At 38.6% G+C, this 15,010-nt stretch overlaps 1 protein-coding gene across 3 annotated transcripts in view; it reads left to right on the forward strand.

Annotated features, from left to right (window-relative positions):
- The window catches only part of ABCC4 (ATP binding cassette subfamily C member 4 (PEL blood group)), a 219,989-nt gene that overhangs the window by 167,198 nt on the left and 37,781 nt on the right, over positions 1-15,010 (forward strand). For all 3 annotated transcript variants that reach the window (XM_085535995.1, XM_015851547.3, XM_085535996.1), the window contains 5 exons: positions 6,397-6,547; positions 7,127-7,246; positions 9,395-9,505; positions 10,949-11,049; positions 12,730-12,921. In XM_085535995.1, coding sequence (XP_085392121.1) covers positions 6,397-6,547; positions 7,127-7,246; positions 9,395-9,505; positions 10,949-11,049; positions 12,730-12,921 — 675 coding nt within the window. The remainder of the gene's footprint in view (positions 1-6,396; positions 6,548-7,126; positions 7,247-9,394; positions 9,506-10,948; positions 11,050-12,729; positions 12,922-15,010) is intronic.

Consider the following 15,010-nt stretch of genomic DNA (forward strand, 5'->3'; position numbering starts at 1 on the left):
TTTCTGGCTTTGATATACAATTTATGAAGTTGTCCATGCATCGGTTAACATAAGAAAGAGTTTTGAGTTTTCTTACTCATAGAAGTCTGAATTTGGGGACTCATTTAGTATCAGTTATTTGCTGTGGTGTGTTGATGATTTGTCGTAAGTAAAAGGCCTTCCTGATGGAGTGTAAATGTAATAAATTATGAACAGCATACACTTAACCGCAGTAAGTAATCATAGAAAGAGGTTTCTTTTTGCTTGCTTGCATGCACCAGCAGAGAATAACTGAACTCAGTGAAACGTGGTGGTGGTGTTCAGAGGCCTGTGATGATGTACAGGTGCTGAACGTGTCAGGCCAGTGTAAAATCCCCCATTTGGTGGCAGGGATTGGCAGAGAAGTTGACAAAAATGCACTGGAAACCTTGAAGCTAGTGGAAGAGCCAAGAAAACGACCACGTTTGCTGGTGTTATTCAGGAAACACAGGGTGTTAGACTCCCTGTTTTACATCCAGATCACAAAATCCCTAAGTTACCGGGATGGAAAGGGATGTTTTCCATGTTACTGAGGAGAAACTCTGAGACCTGAGAAAATAAAGCATGTGTATATGCATATTCTTGACTCTGGTTATTGCTGTTTCTTCAGCAATGTACAATTGTGATTGACATCAGGGGTGTTTCAGAGAAAGATTTGTCATATTTGTCATTGGCTCTTTAGTTTGTAGGAGAAGTTTCTGTGCTTGTCCATTTTTCCCTGGGAAAAGAGCGGTGTAAGAGTATGGTCAGGGACTGGTGACACTTAAGGGATAAAAAACGATCCAGTAATGCTGGACAAGGGGAAACAGCTTTAAGTTGAAAGAGGGAAGATTTAGGTTGGATGTTAGGGGGAAATTCTTTACTAGGAGAGTGGTGACATCCTGGAACAGGCTGCCCGGGGACATTGTGGATGCCCCATCCCTGGAGGTGTTCAAGGCCAGGTTGGATGGGGCCCTGGGCAACCTGATCTAGTAAACATGGAAGTTCGGTGGCCCTGCCAGGCAGGGGGGTTGGAGCTTCATGATCCTTGAGGTTCCTTCCAACCCGGGTCATTCTGTGATTCTGTGTGACAAAATATATTACCTTTTGGTCAGTAAGAGGAGAGGGATCTTTTTTATAAGGAGATCAGAGTAGTTCTAATTAACTCCCTATTAATTTCAAGAAGAGGAACTGTCTTACAGATCCTCATTTCAAAGCCATGCCTTGTTTGCTCAAATCAGTGGAGAATACTTTTATGCAGAAGTGCTTGGTGGACACAAATTACAATAGCAGTAGAGCATCTCTGAAGATCAAGTTAATGGTTCTAATTTGGAGTTTTTATTGCTCATAAACAGAAAAACATATTCTGCGCAGACATTTACAAAAATACATATATGTGCTACACTTTTTGCTAAACAGGTCAGCATAGAAGACAGCAGCTTCTATGTATAGTGGATGTGAACAGGAACTGTATGTAGGGATGCAGAATTAGAAAGTGTAGCTTGGACTCTGGTAAAGACTTGTGTTTTCATGGAAGATCTTCATTAACAGTAAGGTATTGCCATGGCCAATGGATGCTGACAACTACTCACATAAGTGAGCATAATTTATTGTTAAAAAGAAAATAGCCTCTATATGAAGTAATAATTTCATGCAAAGCTTTAACAAGGAAGTACATTGTATGTCTGACCGAATCAAAAGGTCTGGACCCTGACTCTGCTTCTATTTTCAAAACGTCAGTATCTGGAAGTCTCAGGCAGTGTATGAACTGAGATTTTTGAGGGTTGCTGCTGGAGCTGAGACCTGCATAAAATGCTGGTTCAGAATGCCAGAAATCCTATTTTAACCCTTCTTGTGGGTTAAAGAAATGAATGATGATACGATGCTAGTTTAATACAACAAAATGACAGCGGTGCCAAGGTATTAAATAAAACACCCTTTTATCTTAAGGTCACTTGTTAAAGAGCAACTGGATAAAACTTGCCATGATCTGAAATGTTAAGATTTCTCACTTAATTGCAAAATGCATGCTATGGAAAATAAATGAGCATGGTAGTGGCAGAGAAAACCAAGAAGCTAAGGATATGCTTGTTCACTTGGGAGAGCAGTGATCTAGAAAGACTGTCTGACAGAGACCAGAAAAAAATAGAGGTTACCAGCATTAAAGATGTGATTGTTAATCTCAGATACGTTTCTATATCTGATAGACACGCTCAGACCACTTGCGGTGATGTGGATTTAGTCACATAAATTCATTGTCTTATTGCTCATAGCAAGATTCTGAGGAGAGGAGAGCAACATGTATGAGATAACATGAGCTTGCTGCTTTTAAAGCTCTTGGAGCTAACAGTGTTTAGTTCTTACCTTTTTCTTTCAATCACTTTATCTTCAATTTCTTGCCCAACTGCATTTTTTTCCATTCTCAGAGCTTTGTTTGTCTTATCTTGTCCTTATATTCCTGAATATTCTTATGGATGTGCATATTCCAGCTGACTGAGGGCTGTCATTCCTGTCGAGGATTTCTGTCACTAACTGTTTCAGAGAGGGACTCTGTCTGAGATGCCTTTTAAATATTGGAGTTACAATTACAAGAGTAATTACAAGACTCCTACATTCAGGTTTATGAGTCTCATATGCCATCTCTTGGGTTCCGCTTGACCAGTAGAGATTAGGTTGGATGTTAGGGGAAAGTTCTTTACTAGGAGAGTGGTTAGGCCCTGGAACAGGCTGCCCAGGGAGGTTGTGGATGCCCCGTCCTTGGAGGTGTTCAAGACCAGGTTGGATGGGGCCCTGGGCAACCTGATCTAGTAAAGGTGTATGTTTGGTGGCCCTGCCAGGCAGGGGGGTTGGAACTACATGATCCTTGAGGTCCCTTCCAACCCGGGTCATTCTGTGATTCTGTGATCCTACATGCACACCAGCTGCAAGTGCAGAATGACATGGTTGCTGTGGTAGTAAGTAGGCCCAATACCATTCATAGTTGTCAAATCCATGCTAGTCAGTTACACAGTCATACAACTGCATGATACCCCTTAACTGTATGTTTTACAAATAAGCCAAAATAAATTGTAAACTGCATTTAAAACAAAACAACAAAAAACTTGTGCTTACATGAGGAGAAAAAGGACTGTAAGAAGTGAGGGTACATAGCACTGGAACCAAGGTGCCAGCAGACCTGAGTGATCCTGAACATCTCCATGAATGCTGATTGCTTTTCTCAGAGTGCTCGACCAGGTGTGAAATATTGAGCATTGGAATGGCAGCAGCCAATGAATAGAACAGGGGACATTCCTGTGAGACGCCTTAAAACTCTCAAAATTATACTAATACATTTTAATGAATGTTTTCAAACAGCTTACAACTTGTCTTAGGGTTTCTAACATTATATAAACGGTGTCAATTCTGCAACAAAGGGAAAGGCTTTAGCTTGTGATTTGCTATTCTCATGTTTTTTCAGATTTTAATGGCTCTTTTCTTACTGTTTCTTTTATGTCACTTTAAATGCTTTTCTGTTTAAATGCTTCTGTGGTTAGAGTACAGAAAAACCTTGTTCTACATCAAAACCTTTTTGAGACAGAAACTCCAAGATATCACTCCTAGGACCTGTAAGAATTATGAATATGTAGATCATCAGAAGATGAAGGCAAGGCACGTGTTTTGCACATGAATGTGCTGATCTGAGTATTCACTTCCCTAGAGGCTTTTAGGAGACTATGCTTGCTCTAGTGAGAACTGCAGCAGGACAAGCTTTCTTGAGGAAAAATAAGCTGCAGTGAATAGCGTGACTAATCGGAGCATGAGGGAAGCCCTTCAGGATACTTGCAGGCAATGGGATGACCCCAACAGAAACAGCATTTGATTTTTCTATATTCTATATTTTTTATATTTTGTATATCTGAGGATAGAATATGCTGTCTAAGGACAGGTCTGTGAGTGGATGATTCTTCTTTGTCTCCAGGGAAACTGAAACAAGTTTGAATGTGGACACTGGACAATATGGCTCAATTTGTAAGCAGATTGATTTGATTTTGCCTTGCATCCAGGTCTTTTGAGTCCTGGTAGTCTCTGTGTATGCTGACTCTTATGTGAGATTGTCTTATTTTCAGTACTATGCAGATAGCTATAAAATGTAATATAGCTCCTTTAAAAAAAATTTTTAAAAAGGCTATTGTTTTCTGCACAGCATTACAAAAGACTTCAAAATGCTGAAATCAAGAAATATGGTAAAATTTGCAGATTTTTTATAGGCTGTATTTCTTTTGTGTAATGTAGTTTTCTATTGTGCTTAGCTTTTTGATGTGATTTTCAACCGTAAGCTGATTCTACCAGACAAGGACCCAGTGCTGCCAAATGATTACCTCGATCACTGCTCATCTCTAGAGGAGCAAGCAGTCTGACTGCTCACGTTATCATTATCAGCAGCCTGATGGTTATCCTACGTCCTTCGTCTTGCATGCTGTGCATCTACTAGAAGTTCAGGCAGCCTTCAGCTGAAGGGGTTGGTTATCTGTTGTGAAACTCAGGAACTGGAGCCCTTGCCTTACCTCACACAGCAACTGCTTGATTACAGTCTGCAAGTAGTTGTGTCTGGCTTTCAGACTTCTTCATTAGGAGTTAATTTATATGCAGGTTTGGTTTTCCAAAAAAACAACACGCATGACTGATCCGCCCTATCATAAATTTTTATAATGATAAGGTGGTGCAGCCTCATCTAAAATTCCTTTCAAAGGCGGTGCCAGATTTTTACTTTAGTCATCCTAACCATCTTTTCCTTCCCTGTATTTTCGTTGCAGCAAGGCTTTGTTTACATGAGCTGGATCCTAATAGATCCTAATCCCACCCCTACCAGCACTTTGCAATGTATTATAGATTATTATCACTAAAACTTCAGTTTTGTGGGTTTTTTCCCCAGTTGTTTTGTTTTTATAAGAAATGTTTCATTTTCTTTCCTCTTTCCCGCAGCTTTCCTTAATGTTTCACTTTTATTGCAGCTCATAGTATGAGGAGACAATCACTTCACAGGCTGCTTTCTTGACACTGCCTAGGAATCATGCAATTTAGCTTGTAGCCCAACAAAGGTGACAGAGGGAGGTGGGGAAGGCAGGAGATCTGTCAAGCAGGTTTGGAACCGAATTGTCCAAGGGAAGGAATTGGCTTCAATCTCTGTTTACCATTGAGGATGGATTTGAGGGAGGCTTCAGAAATTAAGTAGCGTGTGGATGGCTGATGGCTTAGCAAAGACAAAGTACAGTGCTGGGAAACTAGGCAGTGATCTAGGCAAGAGAAAATTTGAGACAAGAGTCTTTGTTTCCCTTCTTCTCACTCCTTCTTCACAATAAAAACTAAATATGCCAGTGGGATTTTAAAGAGTGCTGGAGAAATAGAACATGTTGGGAAGGGCTGACGGTGTCGCTGGTAAGGAGTCAGAGTGCTTTGTTTTGTTTTGTGCTGCCATAATCATTTGTGTAATTGATCCAAGTGAAATACCATGCACTCTCGCTGCCACTGTACCTCCCTATGATGAAATCTAGGTAAAATATTTGCAATCTACTCTGTGTATCTAGAAGGTCAAACAACACGATACCATTTATAACTTCACCCACAGACAAGCACTAGAGTAATAACGCAGTGTTCTTCAGAGCTCCTATCCTATTCCTACCCAATAGCTATTTTCCTTAATGGATTTATGAGACCTTGTAGCATGTGTTCAGGATCTGGGGGTTGGAACTACATGATCCTTGAGGTCCCTTCCAACCCGGGTCATTCTGTGATTCTGTGAGTCTGTGATCTCTGAGATTCAAGGTTTTTCTGCTGATAAACCTTCTGTCATGAGCTGAAATCTCTCCTAAAGCCCTAGACTAAATTGTGCTGACTCATTCAGTCATAATGCGTAATATCTGTGGGTTTACTGTTTGGTCAGGTGAAAACGGGAGAGTCAAAGAAACCACAACAAAGCACAAATGTGGGGGAAAAGGTTGTGTTCAGGTTTGGTTATATGGTTTTCACCTGGAATGGAAGAATGTAGCTGATTCACCATATAGATTAGGTTCATCAAAGATTAGTTGTCTATTTCATTATCGAATTATCATTTTGCGACAGCAGTCAAAGAACGGATGGCAGTGCTCAGTCAATTAATTTTATGAAGATGTTTCTTAAACAACAAATAATACATAAGAAAACCATAAGCTGCACAATTAGTCAATTTAGGTATTACTATAAAGTCTTCAAGCTCCTTTAGAAATAAATGCAGTTCATATGTTACACAATGCATGCGCTCTAAAATTTGGTAGTTTTGTTTAAATATTTAAGTGTCTCAATTGTGTTAAACAGTTTTTATACTTGTTCTAAATTAAATTCTTCTGGCAAATAATTTCTTATTTTGTTTCTATTGTGTTGCAGACTCTTCTACAGATTTTTGGTGTGGTAGCTGTGGCTGTGGCAGTGATTCCTTGGATACTCATTCCCTTAATTCCACTATTTATTCTTTTCATTTTTCTTCGACGATATTTCTTAGATACTTCAAGAGATATTAAACGTCTAGAATCCACAAGTATGTTGCTTGGCGGGACTTGATGTTAGTCTGAACCCTACTTATTATGATGAGAAATGCTAGCATTTTATAGACAATCCATCAAAGATTCTTCTGTTATGCAAATAACTTCCTTATTGCCTTTCTTCTCAGCTAGTGAACTACTTAACTCTTGTTTTTGCATAGTGACAAACCTTAGGTATGGCAGTTTAGCTGTCTGTAACTGAAGTTTCTAATGAACGTGCTAAGTAGCTGGTCTTTGGGACCTTACATGCACATAGTAACAGTGCTTCTCATCTAATCAGATTCTTGTGCCTGACTTTAGCTTGACTGTGATCTGAAATATTATCAATAACAAACATATTTGCCTCATGTCATTAATAAAGGTCGAACAGTGGCAGCTGTTGGAAGACATTTTTGTGTATATTAATCTTTCTGACTGTCTGATTCCAAGATACTTTTTGAGTATTTTGAAAGGATGCAGTACAGTAACTCATATGGTTAAGCACAAAGTAGTAGGATTAATGATTAGTGTTCTACAAAGAAGAATTAAATGTTGCCCTTCAGCTATTGCTAAGTTACTTTCATTTCCCTTTGTAGCTCGGAGTCCAGTGTTCTCCCACTTGTCATCATCTCTCCAGGGACTTTGGACTATTCGGGCTTTGAAAGCAGAAGACAGATTTCAAAAACTATTTGATGCACATCAAGACCTCCACTCAGGTTTGTGTTAAATTGACATGAAAAATCAAACACTTGACTCTGAAGGAGGGAAATATCTTATGTCTTCAGTGACATCTATGTAATGTACATTAAAAATCAGTAGGAGCTTTACACCTCGTCTCTTTAGGGTAAGATTTCTCTGTTAGAACAAAAAAGAAGTTGTTATCTGTCTAGATTTTGAAAGTTCACTTTCAAAATATATAATATTGTATAAAACATGTATATAATGTATATTATATATTTTATGTAATATATAAAAACAAAATTAACAAGATCAGAAGATACAAAACATTAGCATTGTGCAAGAAAAATAAATAGGATTTAGATTTGTGCTATGCCTTCATACCTTCTGTCAATTAAATACTCTCTATTAGAATGTTCTTCAAGATACAGCAGAAAGCAAGTTTGCAGTCTGGTATTTGTTAGGTAAGATCTTGAATTTCTCTATCATAAAGTATACAAGTATGTTCTGTGGCTTTTTTCTCATTGTTTGACTTCTAAAGATTCAGACCAGAACAGAACTGATGATCATTTCTGACTCGCTGCTTATCACAAGCCATAGAAACTTGCACTCTGTGTTGAGTGGAGGAATTTGTGACTGAGGAAACATACTTTCCAGGGAGGCAACTCTGCATTTGAATTTCCCGTTTATTGCTATTTTCATCTTGCCGTGTATCTGGCCAAATCAGTTTGTCAGCAGTTGATAGTGGTGGAGTACAAAGTTGTATCTTTAGTGGGAAAACTGCATATACAGGTTTCAATATGTGAGGAGGACTGTGACCTTTAAAAAAAAAACCTTTTATTGTATTTTATGGTCACATCAAAGAAGCATGAACAAACTGTTCCATTCTTATGCCTCTGTGTCTTAAAAAACTATCAAGAACACTTCCATGGGGCAGTTCAGGAGCCTATTTTGAGATTAAACCTTAGTGCTTAAAATTGCAGTGTTTTATGTACCTCCATGCTTCATGGTGTATTTCCCATTGAAGTATTTGGGGTATGCCAGCTTGCTTAATATACGTATTTTTAGATTCTTGGAGGGAATGTGAGCCCACAGTGTACCTGAGCAGCAAAGAAGGCCAACAACATCCTGTACTCTGTTAAGAGGTGCACAGACAGGGGAAGGAGGGATGTGATATCTCCCTCAGCACCTGTTAGGCTTTATTGGGAGCCTGTTCATTTGAGGAGTCACTAAGATAGTCAGGGGACTACAAGGAGAAGATGAGAAAACTGAAAGCTTCTAACTTGTGGGTGAGAACAGTTAGAGAGGACCTTGTCAGTGCCAGCATCCATTGAGAGCATTACTGAAATAGGCAGAATGAGACTGTTCACAGGGGGATTGAGAAAACAGGTATAATTTGAAATAATTTGACATAAAAGACTTCTCACTGTGAGGACAGTCAGAACAGGAGTGGGTTGTCCAAAGACTGTGCAGGCTCCATCCATTGGGATTTTCAAGACTCAACTGCATTACTTGTTAAACAGTGTGATCTGACTTCAGGACCGGCCTCACTTTGAGCAGGAGGTTGGACAAGATACCTCCCAGGTCTGTTTCCACTCTGAATGAGTCTTTGATACAGAATGCATGCAAACCTAGGGACCAGTGGAAATGTTCAGCAGTGACCTTCTCCAAAATAGATATGCGCATTTGGTCAGTTGAACAGCTCTGTAGCTCCACTGACCGTATCAGGTAGCTCCTCTGTGCTTAACCAGTTGCAGCTGTCTTCTAGAGGCTTTACTCTGGTGTTTGTGCTATGATATTCTGTTTGAAAGCCTGTAGAGTCTAGTCCAGCTTAAGCAAATGTACTTCTGCTTTTTGTCTGGGACTCCCATTTCAAGTCTACTAGAATTAAAGAAAGGCTTCTATTTTAAATAAACGGGCTGTGCCTCAGGCCTTTTTCTTCCTATTACTGTGTACTATGCTGGCTTTGGTTGCTGTTAATGTGATGACTAGGTCGGATCATTCCAGGAAAACTGGACAGTATTCTGATGATCATCTCAGAGAGATGTGCACTTGAAGATGACAACTGTAATTGATAAAAAAGCAAAGAGGCCTTCTAATATAAATGTAAACTGATTTAATAGCAATTATACAGCTCAGTTTTCTAATAATCCACTATTCTAATGTCTTTCTAAAACACCATTTAGAGGCCTGGTTTCTATTTTTGACGACCTCGAGGTGGTTTGCTGTGCGTCTGGATGCCATCTGTGCCATTTTTGTTATAGTGGTTGCTTTTGGTTCCCTGCTTCTTGCCAACAGTAAGTACAGACGTTAGAAAAAGTTCACCCAGTAATTATCATGTATAGTAATGTCTAATTCTTTTTCATAGTTTACTGTTTCTAATTGTTTAAGGACCATAATTAAGTTAAATGTTTCTTTCTTGATCATGATCTCTTCCTCAGTCTAGAGCACTGGGTCTCTATCTCCTTTTCTGCAAATATTGGAAGCAGTTCAGACATCTTCTGGGCATGCATTTGCCATCATCCTCAAATGTGCAAACAAACTTGCAGATCAGCACTCCACTTGGGAGATTCTGGCTTTCAGAGCAATAACAGCAAATAAATCTTTTTTTGCCACCTTTGCCTTTCTTTTTTAGCCCTACAGGGCTTTGCTTTTCATACTGAAACACCCACAGAGCTGCTTCTTAACAGCTCTTTTCCTTTCTGCACATGGCACGGTAGGCAAAAAGGCAGGCTCAGATTCCTAGGGATACTTTTCTAATGTCTTGGATCAGTAGGATAAGCTTGTTGGAGAAGGAAAATCACCTTGTAATGATGCATTTTATATTCACTGTCACTCATGAACTGTCATTAGTGTATGCATCATCCAGGATGTAATTGAGTACTGGAATGAGATAGTCATCTAAAGTATGAGGGAAGAAGTAATTATCTTGGACATGAAAATTAGTGCTAATTTGCTGTTTTTGTTTCTTTTCTTTTTCCTTTGGACAAGTTCTGTATATGCGTGTGTGTTTTAAAATTTGAACACTCTACGCTTCTTGATACTGAAAATTTTGAGCCAGATTTAAATTTAATAGAATGCAAACAGACAAGTCAAAACAATGGTCCTGAATCTTTCCTTGCCTCTGGATAAGGAGTAGCTCTCTTGAAGTCAATAGAGCTGTGCTAGGATAAAGTTCAAGTAAGTTAGAAAACAATCATGCTTAATATTGGGGCGGACATAATTATTTGATTTTATGAGAGTAGGCCCACTGAACACAACAAATCTTTATGTAAATAGGGGAAAAGTATTCTGTACAGTTATTTTATCTGATCACTTAAAACTGTACAGAGTTTATGTAAATGTTCTTAAGTTGAAATCGTTTTGCGATCATTTTTTGTTTAGATTTAGAGGCTGATATAATTCCCTTATAAAATGACTGGAAAATTACCAATGCTTAGCTGGATAGGAATGGCCATAATAAGATATGTAAGTATGGTCTTGAGACCGAGTCTCAGCTTCTAGATAAAATACCTGGCCAAGTATCAAGATTAATTTCAAACATACCCCCAGAAAGTGCTGCGAGAAACTGTTCTGCCTGGAGCTACTCATTGCACACACAGATGGTAAGTATAGTGTAACCAAACAAAATTCTGGCTGTGATACCTCCATCATGTAAGAAACCTCATGAAAGTGAAGTTAAGTAGAATTGTGTAATTAGTAGTGTACCTATTTGGTTCTCTTTTTCCTTTGTTCTGCAGCTTTGAATGCGGGGCAAGTTGGTTTGGCACTGTCCTATGCAATCACTCTCATGGGAACGTTCCAGTGGGGTGTTAGACAAAGCGCCGAAGTTGAAAACCTGGTAACATTAATTTCTTCCTTTTCACTTCTTGGTTCCTTTGTGTAGTTGTGACATGATGCTTTAAGGATGGCAGTCTTCTTAGTTAACTTTGGATGTTAATTACCTTATCTGGCAACTGAAGCACTACTTACAGGCAGTAGAGAGAAACAGCTTCTAGAGTATAATTTGTCTCATTGATTTTGAATGTCTACTCAGAAGGATTGTTGATAGTATGGGAGTCTTTATAATCTCCCTTTTTCAGTAGAAGTCGGTCTAGTTTTGATGTAGACATCTGCATTCAAAGTCACTAAATTACATAAAATGAATCCCTCAGTAAGTAAGATTTTTTCTTAAAGATTTTTTTTAGATTGGAGATTTAAATGTTTTTGTTATGTGTTATTGCATGGTTTATTTCTGTTTATATCCATCATTCAAATTTTTATGATCCTGTTAATTCACTCTAAAGGCTTACATGTTCTTTTTTGTTAGCAAATATTGGAAAATATTTAAGTTTATATTCACTTGAGAGGATAGTGGGGTTTGAGTATATGTAAAGCAATATACTTTTCACCAATTTACAACATATACTAGCATGCTCTGTTTTCCCTATTTTTTTAAGCTAATGTGTAAGAAAAAAGGGTTATAAAAGGAACATACTGCATCATTAACCTGTTTGTGTTAAAAAGTGAAGGTTGCTTGTAAATATGGCCATACTCAAGAAGATATCTAGGATTTCCACCAGGAATCTTGTGTTATGAAAGGCTGACTAATTTGAGGGAGGCAAAAGCAGTTCCCTTTCTGTATTTCTTTCTTTACACATTTTTTGTTTGAGCCTGTTTTGTAATGTGAAATGGGTAAGTGGCAGTGAGGTCAGAGAACTTGTTGTGTGGTGACTCCTGTCCTTTAAAGCCACTCCAGGGAGGGTAAGCTTACTGGATATCTTTATGATGGCTTTTTAAAATCCATCTATGCATGGATACAGTTAAGTAAAGTAAGCTGTACAGAGTAGTTGTATGGGTGAAAATGTGTACCAAAACCTAAATACATCTTTTATTATTTACCCAAGAAAGAAGAAGGAGTGCCTAGATAGCTCAACTTCTGTTTTTCTTCCCTCTATAAGACTAAAGACAACATCAAATACTGCCATTTATTTAACATCTGACATAAAATATACGGGAAAACAAGTTTTATTAAATATTAAGGCAATAATTTGGTGTAACAGCTATCTTAGAATTTGGAGTTGCTTGTGACAAATATATTAAAGAGCATTATTGAGGTGGTAATGAGGAGGACAAAAAAGGGAAGGTGAAGATGGTAACTTCTAGTATATAGTGATGATACTAGTAGCTCTCATTGGTCTGCTTGTAGCTTGTAGGGCTGTTTCATCTCTATCTTTGTTTTCCTAATACACAGTGCAATGTTGTCAAACTAGCCAAGACTGACAGACAGCAATCTTAGCTTTAATTTCTTAAAACTTATGCAAGTACTCCAAGTTGTAGTTAATCTCACTGAGTCAGTTGTATGAAGTAAGTATAGGACAGTTCCAAGCACTCTTTTCTGTGCCTGAAGGAAAAGCTCTGGAATAATTTCCAGTGAATCTTCACAGTAAAAATCCACATGTATGTGTGTATATTTGTGTGCGTGCGTTGAAAAAACAGAGGAAACTGAAATCTGTGTGTATGTCTTCCTTCCTCCCCTTAGATGATATCTGTAGAAAGAGTAATGGAATACACAGATCTTGAAAAAGAAGCCCCTTGGGAAACTGACAAGCATCCGCCACCTGAATGGCCAAGCCATGGAATGATAGCATTTGAAAATGTTAACTTCACTTACAGTCTAGATGGACCTTTGGTGTTAAGACATTTGTCTGTTGTTATTAAACCGGAAGAAAAGGTATGTATATTGCTGGTTTGGGCCATTTATAGGAGTTAAGCAAAGATGAAAAGTTGAAAAGAAGCTGTGTTACAAAAAGGCTCTGTAAAATACATGAACGTTAGGAAATCAGATAGTTATGATTTTAAAAAATAAGGTGATCATACTTAATAACATCACTTGGAGCCTGTTTATTTCCTATAAATGTAACATCAGTGAATCTGGGAACGTTACATTTCTGTATATCAAAACAAAAGGTTAAAAATATTTGATAACTCTGATAAAATTTGGATTTCATCAGAAAGTGGGTGGCATTCAGAGTATGAACAAAACCCAGAATGTTCGTTAAAATCCAAAGCAAATGGAGCTGCACTAGGAAATTGGGAATTCAGTAAAGGAAAGAGAAATGGAATGAAGGGTATCAGCACAGAAGATGAGCAGAGACAACTGCATATAAGGAATGTACATGTTCTTGCTCAGAGCACAGAATGGAAGAGAGAAGAAAGAAATACAGATCTATTGCATAACTTTAGAGTTGGGGATTTTATTTCAGTTCCTTTTGGCTACCAATCCAATTAACTGTTGCTGTTAATTAGATTGGTAGCCAAAAGAAACATAAGAAATAAAACTCTTCCTCCTCTGCAAATGTGACTCTTCCTCCCCAGTTTTGACACTATGTCAATTGGAGGAGTGCTGCAAGGAACATCTTCCCCACAGACAAAATTAAATTAGAGCCCTACAGTGTTAATTCACACTTTGCTACATTTCAGATACACGCGTACTTTTTTGATTAGGATATCTACCCTAGGAGGCTGGTTCAACTCTTTGCAGTCATTACCCTTGACTCATTTGTAACATGCTTTTCCATTCAGTCCCAAACCTGTTTGTTCTCAAGTGGACCCTTTTAATAACATGTGTGTTGCAGGAATTCAGCACAACTTCACTGCATGGAATTAAGCATGGATGAGTTAAAAAGAGATGTTTAAGAAATAGAACTTTTCTTGCCTATGGGCCGTCTCTTCAGCTGTAACATAGCACCCCAGTGTAATAGCAGACAAGTCAGTTTACTTTTCTTAGAGAAATGAAGTTGTAATAATAATAACAAAATGGAAGCAATAGATAATAATGTATTACTTGCTTCTTGGTAGGGGCAGAAGGAAAAGAGATGAGTGGGTATATTTATTTTTGCTCTGGTTGTGCTGTGGTTTTGTCATCCTGAAGTAAATTTGTTCAGCTTGAAACCATTGCCAAGAATTTCATGTTTGTTTTCTATGATGTTTTGCACAATACTGCAGTAGACTGCCACTGTGTAAAATAAATCTTCCAAGCATCTGTGTACCCCTTATATTGTTTTTAATTATGGAGAAGTGTCTCTTCAGAACCAGGTTCTGATGCATTGGGTGGTTCTACCCATGGGGCTGTCATTGAGAGTTTCTATGGTTGCTCATACTCCTGGTTACTTCTGACTTCTGGTGACTGCAATGTCTCTCATGGAACTGATGAATTTGAACTTCTGCCATGTGCTTAGATTTTCTTATAACTGACCCAACACCCAGTCTGCCAGGCTCTAGGTGCAGGAAGAATAAACTTCTAAGAGATCACTTATGGGTTGGGATGTCTTTACACCTGCCACCTAGGCAGGTCTCTGTGCTTTGTCTCTGTGTTTGCTATCTCTCTGTAGTCAGAATAGGCAAGGAGATTCATTCTGATTTAACCATCTATGCTAATCCAGTGCAGTCTTCCGGAGACAGACCAGAGGAGGCTCTCACAAGGAGTTCTGCCAGCAGCCAGCTTTGCTCTGGTAGTATGGGTGAATCATGGCATGATTTGTGTTAGAATGGACCTTAAAACCCACCTAGTCCCAACCCCCTGCTGTGGATAGGGCTGTTAACCCATCAGTTTAGGCTGCCCAGGGCCTCATCCAACTTGACCTTGACCAGCTTCAGGGATGGGGCATGCACAGCTTCTCCTCACAGTAAAAAATTTCCCCATAATACCAAATCTAAATCTCCCCTTTTTTAGTTGCAAACCATTTCCCCTTGTCCTCTCACTATCTACCTGTGTAAAAAGTCAGGTCTCTGAAGCAGATTAGCGTGTACAGCCCTAACTT

Source organism: Coturnix japonica, chromosome 1 (assembly GCF_054131305.1).
Source record: "Coturnix japonica strain WE chromosome 1, WE-NBRP24, whole genome shotgun sequence".
NCBI classification, from domain to species: Eukaryota; Metazoa; Chordata; class Aves; order Galliformes; family Phasianidae; genus Coturnix; species Coturnix japonica.